We start from the raw sequence: 16994 nt of genomic DNA on the forward strand, positions 1-16994 counted from the left end.
TGGAGTCTCTGTAAGAGTGAGAGTTTGTGAGGGAGTGTGGTGTGCGTGAGTCACTGTTAGTGATACAGTCTGAATGGTAGTGGAATGTGTGAGGGTGTGGTGTGTGAGTGTGACTCTGATAGTGTCTCTGTGGGAGTGAGAATGTGTTAGGGAGTGTGGTGTGTGAGTGTGACTCTGATAGTGTCTCTGTGGGAGTGAGAATGTGTGAGGGAGTGTGGTGTGTGAGTGTGACTCTGATTAAGTCTGTGTGAGAGTTAGTGTGTTAGGGAGTATGATGTGTGAGACTGACTCTGATAGAGTCTCTGTTAGAGTGTGTGAGGGTGTGGTGTGTGACAGAGACTGTTACCGATAGAGCCTGTGTGGGATGAGAGTGTGAGGGAGTGTGGTGTTTGAGTGACTCTGATAGAGTCTAGGAGAGTGAGAGTGTATGAGGCAGTGTGTTGTTTTGAGTTACTCTGATCGAGTCTCGGAGTGTGAGAGTGTGTGAGGGAGTCTGGCGTGTGAGAGGCTGTTAGTGATAGATACTGTGCGGGAGTGTGTGTGAGTGTTTGTGGAGTGTGATAGTGACTCTGATAGTCTGTGTGGAAGTGAGAGGGTCTGAGAGAATGTGATCAGTGAGCGACTGTCATAGAGTCTAAGTGGGAGTGTGTGAGCGAGTGTGGTGTGAGAGTGACTCTGATAGGGTCTGTGTGAATGTGAGAGTGTGTGAAGGGGTGTAGTGTGTGAGAGTCACTGTTAGTGATGGTGCCTGTTTGGGAGTGAATGTGTGAGAGGGAATTTGGTGTGTGAGAGTGACTTTTACCGATAGAGCCTGTGTGTGAGTGGGAGTTTGTGAGGGAGTGGTGTGTGAAAGTAACTCTTTTAGAGTCTCTGTGAGAGCACGTGAGGGTGTGTAGAGTGTGAGCGTCACTGTTAGTGATGGAGTCGGAGTGGGAGTGAGAGTTTGTGAGGGAGTGTTGTGTGCGACAGTCAATGTTAGTGATAACGTCTGTATGGGAGTGAGAGTGCGTTAGGGAGTGTGGTGTATGAGTTACTGTCACTTATAGAGTCTGTGTGGGAGGGAGTGTGTGAGGGAATGTGGTGTTTGAGAGTGATTCTGCTATAGTATCTGTGTGGGAGTGAGAGTGAGTGATGGAGTGTGGTGTGTGAGAGTGACACTGATAGGGTCCCTGTAGAGTATGTGAGGGAGTGTGGTGTTTGAGAGTAACTCTGCTATAGTATCTGTGTGGGAGTGAGAGTGAGTGAGGGAGTGTGGTGTGTGAGAGTGACACTGATAGAGACTCTGTGAAAGTGTGTGAGGGAGTGTGGTGTGTGAGAGTGGCACTGATAGGGTCCCTGTGAGAGTGTGTGAGGGAGTGTGGTGTTTGAGAGTGACTCTGATACGGTATCTATGTGGGAGTGAGAGTGAGTGAGGGTGGTATGAGAGTGACTCAGATAGGGTCTCCGTGAAAGTGAGAGTGTGTAACGGAGTCTGGTGTGTCAGAGTGACTCTGATAAAGTCTGTGTAAATGTGAGAGTGTGTGAGGGGGTGTGGTGTGCGAGAGTCACTCTTAGTGATAGAGTCTGAGTGGGAGTGAGAGTGTGTGAGGGAGTGTGTGTGTGAGAGTGACTCTGATAGGGTCCCTGTGAGAGTACGTGAGGGTGTATGGTGTTTGAGAGTGACTCTGCTAGAGTATATGTGTGGGAGAGAGAGTGCGTGAGGGAGTGTGTTGTGTGAGAGTGACACTAATAGAGATAGTTTCTGTGTGGGAGTGAGAGTGTGTGAGGGAGTGTGGAATGTGAAGGGGACTGTTACTGATAGAGTGTCTGTGGGAGTGAGAGAGTGTAAGGGAGTGTGGTGTGTGAGTGTGACTCTGATAAAGTCTGTGTGGGAGTGAGAGTGTGTGAGGGAGTGTGATGTGTGAGACTGACTCTGATGGAGTCTCTGTAAGAGTGAGAGTTTGTGAGGGAGTGTGGTGTGCGTGAGTCACTGTTAGTGATACAGTCTGAATGGTAGTGGAATGTGTGAGGGTGTGGTGTGTGAGTGTGACTCTGATAGTGTCTCTGTGGGAGTGAGAATGTGTTAGGGAGTGTGGTGTGTGAGTGTGACTCTGATAGTGTCTCTGTGGGAGTGAGAATGTGTGAGGGAGTGTGGTGTGTGAGTGTGACTCTGATTAAGTCTGTGTGAGAGTTAGTGTGTTAGGGAGTATGATGTGTGAGACTGACTCTGATAGAGTCTCTGTTAGAGTGTGTGAGGGTGTGGTGTGTGACAGAGACTGTTACCGATAGAGCCTGTGTGGGAGTGAGAGTGTGTGAGGGAGTGTGGAATGTGGGAGTGACTCTGATTGTCTCTGTGAGAATAAGTGAGTGAGTGTGGTGTGTGTGAGTGACTCTCATAGAGTCTCTGTGGGAGTAAGAGTGTGTGAGGGTGTGTGGTGTGTGAGAGTGACTCTGATAGATTATCTGTGGGTGTGCGTGTGTGTTTGGGTGTATGCAGTGTTAGAGTGACTCTGATAGAGTCTCCGTGAGAGTGTGTTAGGAAGTGTGGTGTGTGAGAGAGACTGTTACCGATAGTGTCTGTGTGAGAGTGAGATTGATTGAGGGAGTATGGTGTGTGTGAGTGACTCTGACGGTCTCTGTGGAAGTCAGAGTGAGTGAGGGTGGTGAGAGTGACTCTGATAGAGTCTCTGTGATAGTGTGTGAGGAAGTGTGGTGTGTGTGAGTGACTGTCAGTGATAGTGCTTGTGTGGGAGTGTGGTGTGTGAGAGTGACTCTGATATAGTATCTGTGTGGGAGTGAGAGTGAGTGAGGGAGTGTGGTGTGTCAGAGTGACACTGATAGAGACAGTGACAGTGGCTCAGGGAATGTGGTGTGTGGGAGACTCATTGAGTCTCTGTGGGAGTGAGAGTGTGAGAGAGAGTGTGTTGTGTGAGAGTGACTCTGATAGAGTCTCTGTGAGTGTATGTGATGGAGTGCGGTGTGTGAGAGTGACTGTTACCGAAAGAGCCTGTGTGAGAGTGAGAGTTTGTGAGGGAGTATGGTGTGTGAGAGTGACCCTGACAGAGTCTGTGTGGGAGTGAGAGTGTGTGAGAGAGTGTAGTGTGTGAGAGTGAGTCTGCTAGTGTCGCTGTGGGAGTGAGAGTTTGTGAGGGAGTATAATGTGCGAGCGTCAATGTTAGTGATAGCGTCTGTATGGGAGTGAGAGTATGTTAGGGAGTGTGGTGTATGAGAGTGACTCTGATAGATTCTCTATGGGAGTGCGTGAGTGAGTGTGATGTGTGTGAGTGACTCTCATAGAGTCTCTGTTGGAGTAAGAGTGTGTGAGGGTGTGTGGTGTGTGAGAGTGACTCTGATAGAGTCTCTGTGGGTGTGCGTGTGTGTTTGGGTGTCTGCAGTGTTAGAGTGGCTCTGATAGAGTCTCCGTGAGAGTGTGTTAGGAAGTGTGGTGTGTGAGAGAGACTGTTACCGATTGTTTCCGTGTGAGCGTGAGAGTGATTGAGGGAGTGTGGTGTGTGCGAGTGACTCTGACGGTCTCTGTGGAAGTCAGAGTGAGTGAGGGTGGCGAGAGAGACTCTGATAGAGTATCTGTGATAGTGTGTGAGGGAGTATGGTATGTGTGAGTGACTGTCAGTGATAATGCTTGTGTGGGATTGTGGTGTGTGAGATTGACTCTGATATAGTATCAGTGTTGGAGTGAGAGGGAGTGAGGGAGTGTGGTGTGGGTGATTGACACAGATAGGGTCCCTGTGAGAGTGTGTGAGGGAGTGTGGTGTTTGAGAGTAACTCTACTATAGTATCTGTGTGGGAGTGGGAGTGAGTGAGGGAGTGTGGTGTGTGAGAGTGACACTGATAGAGACTCTGTGAGAGTGTGTGAGGGAGCGTGGTGTGTGAGAGTGGCACTGATAGAGTCCCTGTGAGAGTGTGTGATGGAGTGTGGTGTTTGAGAGTGACTCTGATACAGTATCTGTGTGGTGTGCGAGAGTTACTGATAGTGATAGAGTCTGAGTGGGAGTGAGAGTGTGTGAGGGAGGTGGTGTGAGAGTGACTCTGATAGGGTCCCTGGGAGAGTGTGTGTGGGAGTGTGGTGTTTGAGAGTGACTCTGCCACAGTATCTGTGTGGGAGTGAGAGTGAGTGAGGTAGTGTGGTGTGTGAGAGTGACACTAATAGGGATAGTGTCTGTGTGGGAGTGAGAGTGTGTAAGCGAGTGTGATATGTGAGAGAGTTACTGTCACGGATAGAGTCTGTGTGTGAGTGAGAGTGATTGAAGGAGTGAGGTGTGTGAGAGTGACTCTGACAGAGTCTGTGTGGGAGTGAGAGTGTGTGAGATAGTGTGGCGTGTGAGAGTGACTCTGTTAGTGTTTCTGTGCGAGTGAGAGTTTGTGAGGGAGTGTGGTGTGCGAGAGTCACTGTTAGTGATACAGTCGGTGTGGGAGTGAGAGTGTGTGAGAGAGTGTGGCGTGTGAGAGTGACTCTGATAGTATCTCTGTGGGAGTGAAAATGTGTGAGGGGGTGTGGTGTGTGAGTGTGACTTTGATTAATTCTGTGTGGGAGTTAGTGTGTTATGGAGTATGATGTGTGAGACTGACTCTGATAGTCTCTGTGAGGGTGTGTGAGGGTGTGGTGTGTGACAGTGACTGTTACTAATACTGCCTATGTGAGAATGAGTGTGTGAGAGAATGTCGTGACAGTAACTCTGATAGAGTCTCTGTGGGAGTGAGACTGAGGGAGTGCAGTGTGTGAGAGTGACTGATAGATTATCTGTGTAAGGGAGTGTGGTGCGTGAGAGTGACTCTGGAATATTCTCTGTGTGATTGACAGTGTGTGAGGGAGAGTGGAGTGTAAGAGGGACTCTAATAGAGCCTCTGTGACAGTGTCTCAGGGAGTGTGGTGTGTGAGAGACTCACTGATAGAATCTATGTGGGAGTGAGAGTGTGTGAGGGAGTGTGTTGTGTGAGAGTGACTCCGATCGAGTCTCTGTGAGAGTATGTGATGGAGTGTGGTGTAAGAGAGTGACTCTGATGCAGTATCGGTGTGAGAGTGTGTTAGTGAGTGTGATGTCTGAGTGAGTCAGAGTCTCTGTGGGAGTGAGAGTGTGTGAGCGAAATGGTGTGTGAGAGTGACTCTGAAAGAGTCCGTGCGAGTGAGAGGGAGAGCGGAGTGTGAAAGTAACTCTCATAGAATCTCTGTGACAGTGTATAAGGGAGTGTGGTGTCGGAGATACTGTCATAGATAGAGACAGTGTGGGACTGAGAGTGAGGGTGGGGTGTGTGAGAGTGACTCTGATAAGAGTCTGTGTGGGAGTGAGAGTGTGTGAGGGAGCGAGGTGTGTGAGAGTGTTAGTGATAGAGACTGTGTGGGAGTGGGAGTGAGGGAATGTGTTGTGTTACAGTGACTCTGATCGAGTCTCCGTGGGAATGCGCGTGAGTAAGGGAGTGTGGTTTGTGAGAGTGACTCTCGTGGAGTCTCTGTGAGAGTGTGTGAGGGAGTGTGGTGTGAGTGACTCTGATAGAGTGTGGAAGTGTGAGTCTGTGAGGGAGTGTGGTGTGTGAGAGTGACTCTGATCGAGTCCCTGTGGGAGTGCGCGTGAGTAAGTGTGTGTGGTGTGTGAGAGTGACTCTCATGGAGTCCCTGTGAGAGTGTGTGAGGGACTGTGCTGTGAGAGAGTGACTCTGATACAGTATCTGTGTCGGATTGAGAGTGTGTGAGGGAGTGCGGTGTGAGAGTGACACTGATAGAGTATGTGTGGAAGTGAGAGTTAGTGAGGGAGTGTTGTGTTGTGTTTGTGTGACTCTGATAGAGTGTGGGAGTGAGAATCTGTGAGGGAGTGTAGTGTGTGAGAGTGACTCTGATCGAGTCTCTTGGGAGTGCGAGTAAGGGTGTGTTGTGTGTGGGAGTGACTGATAGAGTATCTGACAGTGTGTAAGGGAGTGTAGTGTGTGACAGTTACTGATACTGTGTGGGAGTGAGAGTGGGGGAGTGTGGTGTGTGAGTGACTCTGATACAGTATCTGTGTGAGACTGTGAGTGTGTGAGGGAGTGTGGGGTGTGAGTGACTCTGATACAGTATCTGTGTGAGAGTGAGAGTGTGTGAGGGAGTGTGGTATGTGAGTGACTGATAGAGTATCTGTGAGAGTGAGTGTGTGGAGGGAATGTGGTATGTGAGAGTGACTCTCAGAGAGTCTCTGTGAGAGTGTGTGAGGGTGTGGTGTGTGACAGTGACTGTTACTAATACTGGCTGTATGAGAATGAGTGTGTCAGAGAATGTGGTGACAGTAACTCTGATAGAGTCTCTGTGGGAGTGAGAGTGAGGGAGTGCGGTGTGTGAGAGTGACTGATAGATTATCTGTGTGAGGGAGTGTGGTGCGTGAGTGTGACTCTGGAATATTCTCTGTGAGAATGACAGTGTGTGAGGGAGAGTGGAGTGTAAGAGGGACTCTAATAGAGCCTCTGTGACAGTGTCTCAGGGAGTGTGGTGTGTGAGAGACTCACTGATAGAATCTATGTGGGAGTGAGAGTGTGTGAGGGAGTGTGTTGTATGAGAGTGATTCCGATAGAGTCTCTGTGAGAGTATGTGATGGAGTGTGGTGTGAGAGAGTGACTCCGATGCAGTATCGGTGTGGGAGTGTGTTAGTGAGTGTGATGTCTGAGTGACTCAGAGTCTCTGTGGGAGTGAGAGTGTGTGAGCGAAATGGTGTGTGAGAGTGACTCTGAAAGTCCGTGCGAGTGGGAGGGAGAGCGGAGTGTGAAAGTAACTCTCATAGAATCTCTGTGACAGTGGATAAGGGAGTGTGGTGTCTGAGACACTGTCATAGATAGAGACAATGTGGGACTGAGAGTGAGGCAGTGGGGTGTGTGAGAGTGACTCTGATAAGAGTCGGTGTGGGAGTGAGAGTGTGCGAGGGAGTGGCGTGTGTGAGAGTGTTAGTGATAGAGACTGTGTGGGAATGGGAGTGAGGGAGTGTGGTGTGTGACAGTGACACTGATCGAGCCTCTGTGGGAGTGCACATGAGTAAGGGAGTGTGGTGTGTGAGAGTTACTCCATGGAGTCTCTGTGAGAGTGTGTGAGGGAGTGTGCTGTGAGAGAGTGACTCTGATACAGTATCTGTGTCGGATTGAGAGTGTGTGAGGGAGCGCGGTGTGAGAGTGACACTGATAGAGTATGTGTGGAAGTGAGAGTAAGTGAGGGAGTATTGTGTTTGTGTGACTCTGATATAATGTGGGAGTGAGAATCTGTGAGGAAGTGTGGTGTGTGAGAGTGACTGATAGAGTATCTGACAGTGTGTAAGGGAGTGTAGTGTGTGACAGACTGATAGATAGATAGAGATAGAGAAATACAGCACAGAACAGGCCCTTCGGCCCACGATGTTGCGCCGAACTTTTGTCCTAGGTTAATCATAGAATTTTGGACAATTTTTCATAGCCAATCCACCCAACCTGCACATCTTTGGACTGTGGGAGGAAACCGGAGTACCCGGAGGAAACCCACGCAGTCACGGGGAGGATGTGCAGACTCCACACAGACAGTGACCCAAGTCGAAATCGAACTTGGGACCCTGGAGCTGTGAAGCAATTGTGCTATCCACAATGCTACCGTGCTGCCCTTAAGAAGTTAACCTACACCCCATTATTCTACCCTAATCCAAGTACCTATCCAATAGCCGCTTGAAGGTCCCTAACTTTTCCGACTCAACTACTACCACAGGCAGTGCATTCCATGCCCCCACTACTCTCTGGGTAAAGAACCTACCTCTGACATCCCCTCTATATCTTCCACCATTTATCTTAAATTTATGTCCCCTTGTAATGGTGTGTTCCACCCGGGGAAAAAGTCTCTGACTGTCTACTCTATCTATTCCCCTGATCATTTTATAAACCTCTATCAAGTCGCCCCTCATCCTTCTCCGTTCTAATGAGAAAAGGCCTAGCACCCTCAACCTTTCCTCGTATGACCTACTCTCCATTCCAGGCAACATCCTGGTAAATCTCCTTTGCACCTTTTCCAAAGCTTCCACATCCTTCCTAAAATGAGGTGACCAGAACTGCACACAGTACTCCAAATGTGGCCTGACCAAGGTTTTGTACAGCTGCATCATCACCTCACGGCTCTTAAATTCAATCCCTCTGCTAATGAACGGTAGCACACCATAGGCCTTCTTCACAGCTCTATCCACTTGAGTGGCAACTTTCAAAGAACTATGAACATAGACCCCAAGATCTCTCTGCTCCTCCACATTGCCAAGAACCCTACCATTAACCCTGTATTCCGCATTCAGATTTGTCCTTCCAAAATGGACAACCTCACACTTGTCAGGGTTAAACTCCATCTGCCACTTCTCAGCCCAGCTCTGCATTCTATCTATGTCTCTTTGAAGCCGACAACAGCCCTCCTCACTATCCACAACTCCACCAATCTTTGTATCATCTGCAAATTTACTGACCCACCCTTCAACTCCCTCATCCAAGTCGTTAATGAAAATCACAAACAGCAGAGGACCCAGAACTGATCCCTGCGGTACGCCACTGATAACTGGGCTCCAGGCTGAATATTTGCCATCCACCACCACTCTCTGTCTTCTATCGGTTAGCCAGTTTGTTATCCAACTGGCCAAAATTCCCACTATCCCATGCCTCCTTACTTTCTGCATAAGCCTACCATGGGGAATCTTATCAAATGCCTTACTAAAATCCATGTACACTACATCCACTGCTTCACCTTCATCCACATGCTTGGTCACCTCCTCAAAGAATTCAATAAGACTTGTAAGGCAAGACCTACCCCTCACAAATCCGTGCTGACTATCCCTAATCAAGCAATGCCTTTCCAGATGCTCAGAAATCCTATCCCTCAGTACCCTTTCCATTACTTTGCCTACCACCGAAGTAAGACTAACTGGCCTGTAATTCCCAGGGTTATCCCTATTTCCTTTTTTGAACAGGGGCACGACATTCGCCACTCTCCAATCCTCTGGTACAACCCCTGTTGACAGCGAGGACGAAAAGATCATTGCCAACGGCTCTGCAATTTCATTTCTTGCTTCCCATAGAATCCTTGGATATATTCCGTCAGGCCCGGGGGACTTGTCTATCCTCAAGTTTTTCAAAACGCGCAACACATCTTCCTTCCTGACAAGTATCTCCTCAAGCTTATCAGTCTGCTTCACGCTGTCCTCTCCAACAATATGGCCCCTCTCGTTTGTAAATACTGAAGAAAAATACTTGTTCAAGACCTCTCCTATCTCTTCAGACTCAATACACAATCTCCCGCTACTGTCCTTAATCGGACCTACCCTCGCTATAGTCATTCTCATATTTCTCACATATGTGTAAAAGGCCTTGGGGTTTTCCTTGATCCTACCCGCCAAAGATTTTTCATGCTCTCTCAGCTCTCCTAATCCCTTTCTTCAGTTCCCTCCTGGCTATCTTGTATCCCTCCAGCGCCCTGTCTGAACCTTGTTTCTTCAGCCTTACATAAGTCTCCTTCTTCCTCTTAACAAGACATTCAACCTCTCTTGTCAACCATGGTTCCCTCACTCGACCATCTCTTCCCTGCCTGACAGGGACATACATATCAAAGACACGCAGTACCTGTTCCTTGAACAAGTTCCACATTTCACTTGTGTCCTTCCCTGACAGCCTATGTTCCCAACTTCTGCACTTCAATTCTTGTCTGACAGCATTGTATTTACCCTTCCCCCAATTATAAACCTTGCCCTGTTGCTCGCACCTATCCCTCTCCATTACTAAAGTGAAAGTCACAGAATTGTGGTCACTACCTCCAAAATGCTCCCCCACTAACAAATCTATCACCTGCCCTGGTTCATTACCAAGTACTAAATCCAATATGGCCTCCCCTCTGGTCGGACAATCTACATACTGTGTTAGAAAAGCTTCCTGGACACACTGCACAAATACTACCCCATCCAAACGATTTGATCTAAAGAGTTTCCACTCAATGTTTGGGAAGTTGAAGTCGCCCATGACTACTACCCTGTGACTTCTGCACCTTTCCAAAATCTGTTTCCCAATCTGTTCCTCCACATCTCTGCTGCTATTGGGGGGCCTATAGAAAACTCCCAACAAGGTGACTGCTCCTTTCCTATTTCCAACTTCAACCCATATTACCTCAGTAGGCGGATCCCCCTCGAACTGCCTTTCTGCAGCTGTTATACTATCTCTAATTAACAATGCCACCCCCCCCCCACCTCTTTTACCATCCTCCCTAATCTTGTTGAAACATCTATAGCCAGGGATCTCCAACAACCATTTCTGCCCCTCTTCTATCCAAGTTTCCGTGATGGCCACCACATCGTAGTCCCAAGTACAGATCCATGCCTTAAGTTCACCCACCTTATTCCTGATGCTTCTTGCATTAAAGTATACACACTTCAACCCATCTCCTTGCCTGCAAGTACTCTCCTTTGTCATTGTTACCTTCCCCACTGCATCACTACGTGCTTTGGCGTCCTGACTATCGTCTACCTTAGTTGCTGGACTACAGATCCGGTTCCCATTCCCCTGCCAAATTAGTTTAAACCCTCCCGAAGAGTACTAGAAAACCTCCCCCCCAGGATATTGGTGCCCCTCTGGTTCAGATGCAACCCGTCCTGCTTGTACAGGTCCCACCTTCCCCAGAATGCGCTCCAATTATCCAAATACCTGAAGTCCTCCCTCCTACACCATTCCTGCAGCCACGTGTTCAACTGCACTCTCTCCCTATTCCTAGCCTCGCTATCACGTGGCACCGGCAACAAACCAGAGATGACAACTCTGTCTGTCCTGGCCTTTAACTTGCAGCCTAACTCCCTAAACTTGTTTATTACCTCCACACCCTTTTTCCTACCTACATCTTGGTACCAATGTGCACCACGACTTCTGGCTGCTCACCCTCCCCCTTCAGGATCCTGAAGACACGATCAGAGACATCCCTGGCCCTGGCACCCGGGAGGCAACATACCTTTCGGGAGTCTCGCTCGCGACCACAGAATCTCCTATCTATTCCCCTAACCATTGAATCTCCTATTACTATTGCTTTTCTATGCTCCCCCCTTCCCTTCTGATCCCCAGAGCCAGACTCAGTGCCAGAGACCTGGCCGCTGGGGCCTTCCCCCGGTAGGTCATCCCCCCCCCCCCAACAACATCCAAAACGGTATACTTGTTTTGAAGGGGAACGGCCACGAGGGATCCCTGCACTGTCTGCCTGTTAGTTTTCTTTCCCCTGACTGTAACCCAGCTACTCTTGTCCAGTACCTTTGGTGTGGCTACCTCCCTGTAACTCTTCTCTATGACCCCCTCTGCCTCCCGGATGATCCGAAGTTCATCCAGCTCCAGCTCCAGTACCTTAACACGGTCTCTGAGGAGCTGGAGTTGGGTGCACTTCCCGCAGGTATAGTCAGCGGGGACACCAGTGGTATCCCTCACCACCCACATCCTACAGGAGGAGCATGCAACTGCCCTAGCCTCCATCCCCTCTTACTTTACAGAATTAGCTGCCCCTTGGATCAACTGGACCTCCGCCCTCTGACTCTACTTCCAGTCAGCTGTACTCTAAACTCCTGGCTCCCTTCACGCTCTTTGATAAATATAGGAAATTAAATGTCAGGAGCACCTTGCTGTGAGAGTGAGAGTGTGTGAGGGAGTGTGATATGTGAGTGACTGATAGAGTCTCTGTGAGAGTGAGTGTGTGGAGGGAATGTGGTGTGTGAGAGTGACTCTGATACTGTGTGGGAGTGAGAGTGTGGGAGTGTGGTGTGTGAGTGACTCTGATACAGTATCTGTGTGAGAGTGTGAGTGTGAGGGAGTGCGGGGTGTGAGGGACTCTGATACAGTATCTGTGTGAGAGTGAGAGTGTGTGAGGGAGTGTGATATGTGAGTGACTGATACAGTCTCTGTGAGAGTGAGTGTGTGGAGGGAATGTGGTGTGTGAGAGTGACTCTGATAGAGTCTCTGTGGGAGTGAGAGTGTGTGAGGGAGTGTTGTGTGTGAGAGTGACTCTGATAGAGTCTCTGTAGGAGTGTGTGTAAGGGGCTGTGGCGTGAGCGAGACTGTTACTGATCGAGTCGCTGAGTGTGAGAGTAACGTCAATACCATTGGCTGCAATAGAACTGAATGTTCGCTTCGACTCATAAAGGTTTTGATTTAATATTGTGTGTTCGGTGTCGGCCCATTTTTGTTTTTCTGAAACAATGCATATTATATACACACATTTCCCAATTCACTTAACCGCATGAAACAGCGGAAAAAGAAAATCAAACGGCCCATTACATTTCAAATAAATAAGGGCATCACGATGGCTCATCGCACTGATGCATCATGGTGCCATGGACCTGGGTTCGATCCCGGCCCCGAGTAACGGTATGGAGTTTCCACATTCTCCTCAGGTCTGCATTGGTCTCACCCGCACAACCTAAAGATGTGCAGGTTCGGTGGATTGATCTCGCCAAATTGTACAGTAATTGAAAAAAAACTGGTGCTCTAAATTTGTCAAAAAAACAACTGAAATAGTTACATTGTGTTCAAAATGCTGATCTTGCTTAAGCATAATAAAGAAAAAATACATGAGAATCTTCAACTTCTGAGGAAATTTGGGTTAATTGAATTTACCGTGCTATGACCACCATGAATGGAATTCTTTCTACAATTTCCATTGAATTTTATAATTCCTTTCTTCACATTTTCCTTCCCCAACTCTCCTCCAACAATGATGTGAGGTATTGACTTTCTGCTTTCCCAAGCCTGCTTGTTCCAGGATCCGTGGCTGAATGGTACAGGAAAATAGAGTTTGGAACGTTTCGGCAAAGATTGGAATGATATTGAAGGATTAAACTGGCCGTGAGACGAATATAATCCCGCAAGAGTGTTATTTAAAAAAGTAATGTTCACTGCCAGGATGAAAGGGTGCGATAATAGAATCAGTCTTGTGCTTAATGAGGCCATTAGGCCCATCGAGTTAGCACCGACCCCCTGAAATACCACCTTAAACAGGTTCCTCGCCTCTCACTGTACTTCTACCTAACCCGCACGCCCCTCTACACTAAGAGGCAATTTAGCATGGCCAATCCACCTAACCGGCACATCTTTGGGCTGTGGGAGGAAACCGGAGCACCCGGAGGAAACCAACGAAGACACGGGGAGAACATGCAGACTCCGCAGTCACCCGAAGCTGGAATTGAACCCGGGACCTTGGAGCTGTCATGGGGCGGGGGGAGGGGTGGATGCAAAGACATCTTCACATGTCGATTAAACTACGTGCCGATAACTGTTGAAACTCTTCCCTCTAAAAACGCTATAAATTAGGCTGCTAAGTAGGGAAAGTAGTGTGTGAGAGTAACTCTCATAGCGTCTCTGTGAGGGAGCCAAATTAGGTACAGATCTACTCTCAACTGACCTACATATGACTGACGCCGACAACTTCAAGTCAGTGTCAACCGGAGAGCATTTTATAAACTTTGGAAGGTGTCGTACAAATTGAACTCTAACGGACTCGCGATTCACTTTAGCCTTAGTGGCGGTCAGGTTCTCCCCAAGCATATACATTGCAATTGAAATTCCAGATAGCTGAGCCAGCACAATGGATCCAGACCATCCTCCCGAGTTCCTGATAGCTGAATCAGCACAATGGACCCAGACCACGCTCCCGAATTCCTGATAGCTGAGCCAGCACAATGGACCCAGACCATGCTCCCGAATTCCTGATAGCTGAGCCAGCACAATGGACCCAGACCATCCTCCCGAATTCCTGAGAGCTGAGCCAGCACAATGGATCCAGACCATCCTCCCGAATTCCTGGTAGCTGAGCCAGCACAATGGACCCAGACCATCCTCCCGAATTCCTGGTAGCTGAGCCAGCACAATGGACCCAGACCATCCTCCCGAATTCCTGATAGCTGAGCCAGCACAATGGATCCAGACCATCCTCCCGAATTCCTGATAGGAGTCAGCACAATGAACCCAGGCCATCTACCCGAATTCTAGATAGCTGAGTTAGCACAGTGGATCCAGACCATCCTTCCGAATTCCTGATACCTGAGCCAGCACAGTGGATCCAGACCATATTCCCGAATTCCTGATAGCTGAATCAGCACAATGGATCAAGACCGCCCCCCGTCATTTTCGTTTGCTCCATGCCACCAATCCGTTTCTGAATTGAGTTGCTCTTTTTTAAGCTCTTTCCCTTTTCCATCAGGCAGGATTTCAAATGATATGGCGTTTGTTAACACATTCCATCGACGATTAAATAATTTGCCTGTTAAAGCTAGTAATGCGCAGTTTGAACCACAGTACACCCCCCAAAACGTTGTAAACCCAGACTACAATGAAACTGCAGATTAAACTGACCTGCACTGACGTACGTAGGGAAGAAGTGTTGGCAATTCTGGAGAAGGTGAAAATAGATAAGTCTCCGGGGCCTGATGGGATTTATCCTAGGATTCTCTGGGAAGCCAGGGAAGAGATTGCTGAGCCTTTGGCTTTGATTTTTAGGTCATCATTGGCTACAGGAATAGTGCCAGAGGACTGGAGGATAGCAAATGTGGTCCATTTGATCAAGAAGGGGAGTAGAGATAACCCCGGTAACTATAGGCCGGTGAGCCTAACGTCTGTGGTGGGTAAAGTCTTGGAGAGGATTATAAAAGATACGATTTATAATCATCTAGATAGGAATAATATGATTAGGGATAGTCAGCATGGTTTTGTGAAGGGTAGGTCATGCCTCACAAACCTTATCGAGTTCTTTGAGAAGGTGACTGAACAGGGTAGACGAGGGTAGAGCAGTTGATGTGGTGTATATGGATTTCAGTAAAGCGTTTGATAAGGTTCCCCACGGTCGGCTATTGAGAGTGATTTAGAGAAGTGGATCAGAAATTGGCTAGTTGAAAGAAGACAGAGAGTGGTGGTTGATGGGAAATGCTCAGAATGGAGTTCAGTTACGAGTGGCGTACCACAAGGATCTGTTCTGGGGCCGTTGCTGTTTGTCATTTTTATAAATGACCTAGAGGAGGGCGCAGAAGGTTGGGTGAGTAAATTTGCAGACGACACTAAAGTCGGTGGAGTTGTAGACAGTGCGGAAGGATGTTGCAGGTTACAGAGGGACATAGATAAGCTGCAGAGCTGGGCTGAGAGGTGGCAAATGGAGTTTAATGTGGGAAAGTGTGAAGTGATTCACTTTGGAAAGAATAACAGGAATGCGGAATATTTGGCTAATGGTAAAATTATTGGTAGTGTGGATGAGCAGAGGGATCTCGGTGTCCATGTACATAGATCCCTGAAAGTTGCCACCCAGGTTGATAGGGTTGTGAAGAAGGCCTATGGTGTGTTGGCCTTTATTGGTAGAGGGATTGAGTTCCGGAGCCATGAGGTCATGTTGCAGTTGGACAAAACTCTAGTACGGCCGCATTTGGAGTATTGCGTACAGTTCTGGTCACCTCATTATAGGAAGGACGTGGAAGTTTTGGAACGGGTGCAGAGGAGATTTACCAGGATATTGCCTGGTATGGAGGGAAAATCTTATGAGGAAAGGCTGATGGACTTGAGGTTGTTTTCGTTAGAGAGAAGAAGGTTAAGAGGTGACTTAATAGAGGCATACAAAATGATCAGAGGGTTAGATAGGGGGGTCAGCGAGAGCCTTCTCCCCCGGAAAGAGGTGGCTAGCACGAGGGGCATAGCCTTAAATTGAGGGGTAATAGATATAGGACAGAGGTCAGAGGTAGGTTTTTTATGCAAAGAGTGGTGAGGCCGTGGAATGCCCTACCTGCAACAGTAGTGAACTCGCCAACATTGAGGGCATTTAAAAGTTTATTGGATAAGCATATGGATGATAAGGGCATAGTGTAGGTTAGATGGCCTTTAGTTTTTTTTCATGTCGGTGCAACATCGAGGGCCAAAGGGCCTGTACTGCGCTGTATTGTTCTATGTTCTATGTTCTACACTCTGATTTACACCAGTGATGTCAAATCAACATACCGCTGGATGGGTTTAACAAAGACAATGAAACAGTAAAGTCAATACAAGTGCACTTTCCTCTTGCTATACCCACCAGTGACTCAGTCCCCTATGTTTGTCCTTGCAATTCCGAAACGGGATAGCTGAGCCGACGTTAAATGCAATAATTGACACGTTTGTATTTTTACTTACCTCCAATGAGAATCTCAACGGAGTCGCTCTTTTCGGAATATCTCCACGTTCCTGCCATCCCGTGTAACCATTGGCATGTGTAATTAGCCTGATCTACACTGAAAGAGAAAGAAACCTCACGCATTCCATTTTTTGGGTCTTTACGCAATATCTGTTCCCTTTCCTGGTTTCTGTAGAGATGGATTCTAGTGATAGGAACCTGGCAGCTGCAAATCAAAGTTACTGATTCTCCACTGAGGAAAACTTTGAAGGGTGGATTCAAATATAAGGATGGCTTCGTTAAATCGGCTGCAGAACAAAGAAAATAGTTTATTGACACATTATCCACCTTTATGTTCATTGGTTTTATGACAACTGTTTTAAAATTATAATCTGACGTTATTGAAAAAAGCAGGCACAATTTGTATCCAGTCGGAATTTAGTGGGCACCGGGTTTAAAGATGTAACAAAATACTGAATAACAACCCTTCCAAAAAATAAACCAGCGGAATTAAGGAGAACATAACAGACGCTGTTAAGTTCATAATACTAATAGCACGTATATCACAACAAACATCAATAAAACTTGAGCTGCAACACTGCAAACAATTATTTAGGATGTATGGGGAATTCGGAAAGTCAGGCTTCTGTCCAATGGCCGATACGGAATTTTACAAAATGTATTGGAAAATAAAAACAAACTGCTGTTGCTGGGGAGTTAAGAAAATGATTTGACTGGCAGCACGGTGGCGCAGTGGGTTAACACTGCTGCCTCACAGCTCCGAGGTCCCGGGTTCGATCCCGGCTCTGGGTCACTGTCCGTGTGGAGTTTGCACATCACCCTCCCCCCCCCCCCCCCCCGCCGTGTTTGCGTGGGTTTCGCCCCCACAACTCAAAGATGTGCAGGC

The 16994-nt window shown here is 47.9% G+C and overlaps 1 protein-coding gene across 1 annotated transcript in view; it reads right to left on the reverse strand.

The window, feature by feature from the left end:
- Positions 1–16994, reverse strand: part of LOC119955052 — a 104355-nt gene that overhangs the window by 53246 nt on the left and 34115 nt on the right. The window contains exon 4 of the mRNA XM_038780890.1: positions 16108–16395. Coding sequence (XP_038636818.1) covers positions 16108–16395 — 288 coding nt within the window. The remainder of the gene's footprint in view (positions 1–16107; positions 16396–16994) is intronic.

The sequence above is a fragment of the Scyliorhinus canicula genome, chromosome 20 (assembly GCF_902713615.1).
Source record: "Scyliorhinus canicula chromosome 20, sScyCan1.1, whole genome shotgun sequence".
NCBI lineage: Eukaryota > Metazoa > Chordata > Chondrichthyes > Carcharhiniformes > Scyliorhinidae > Scyliorhinus > Scyliorhinus canicula.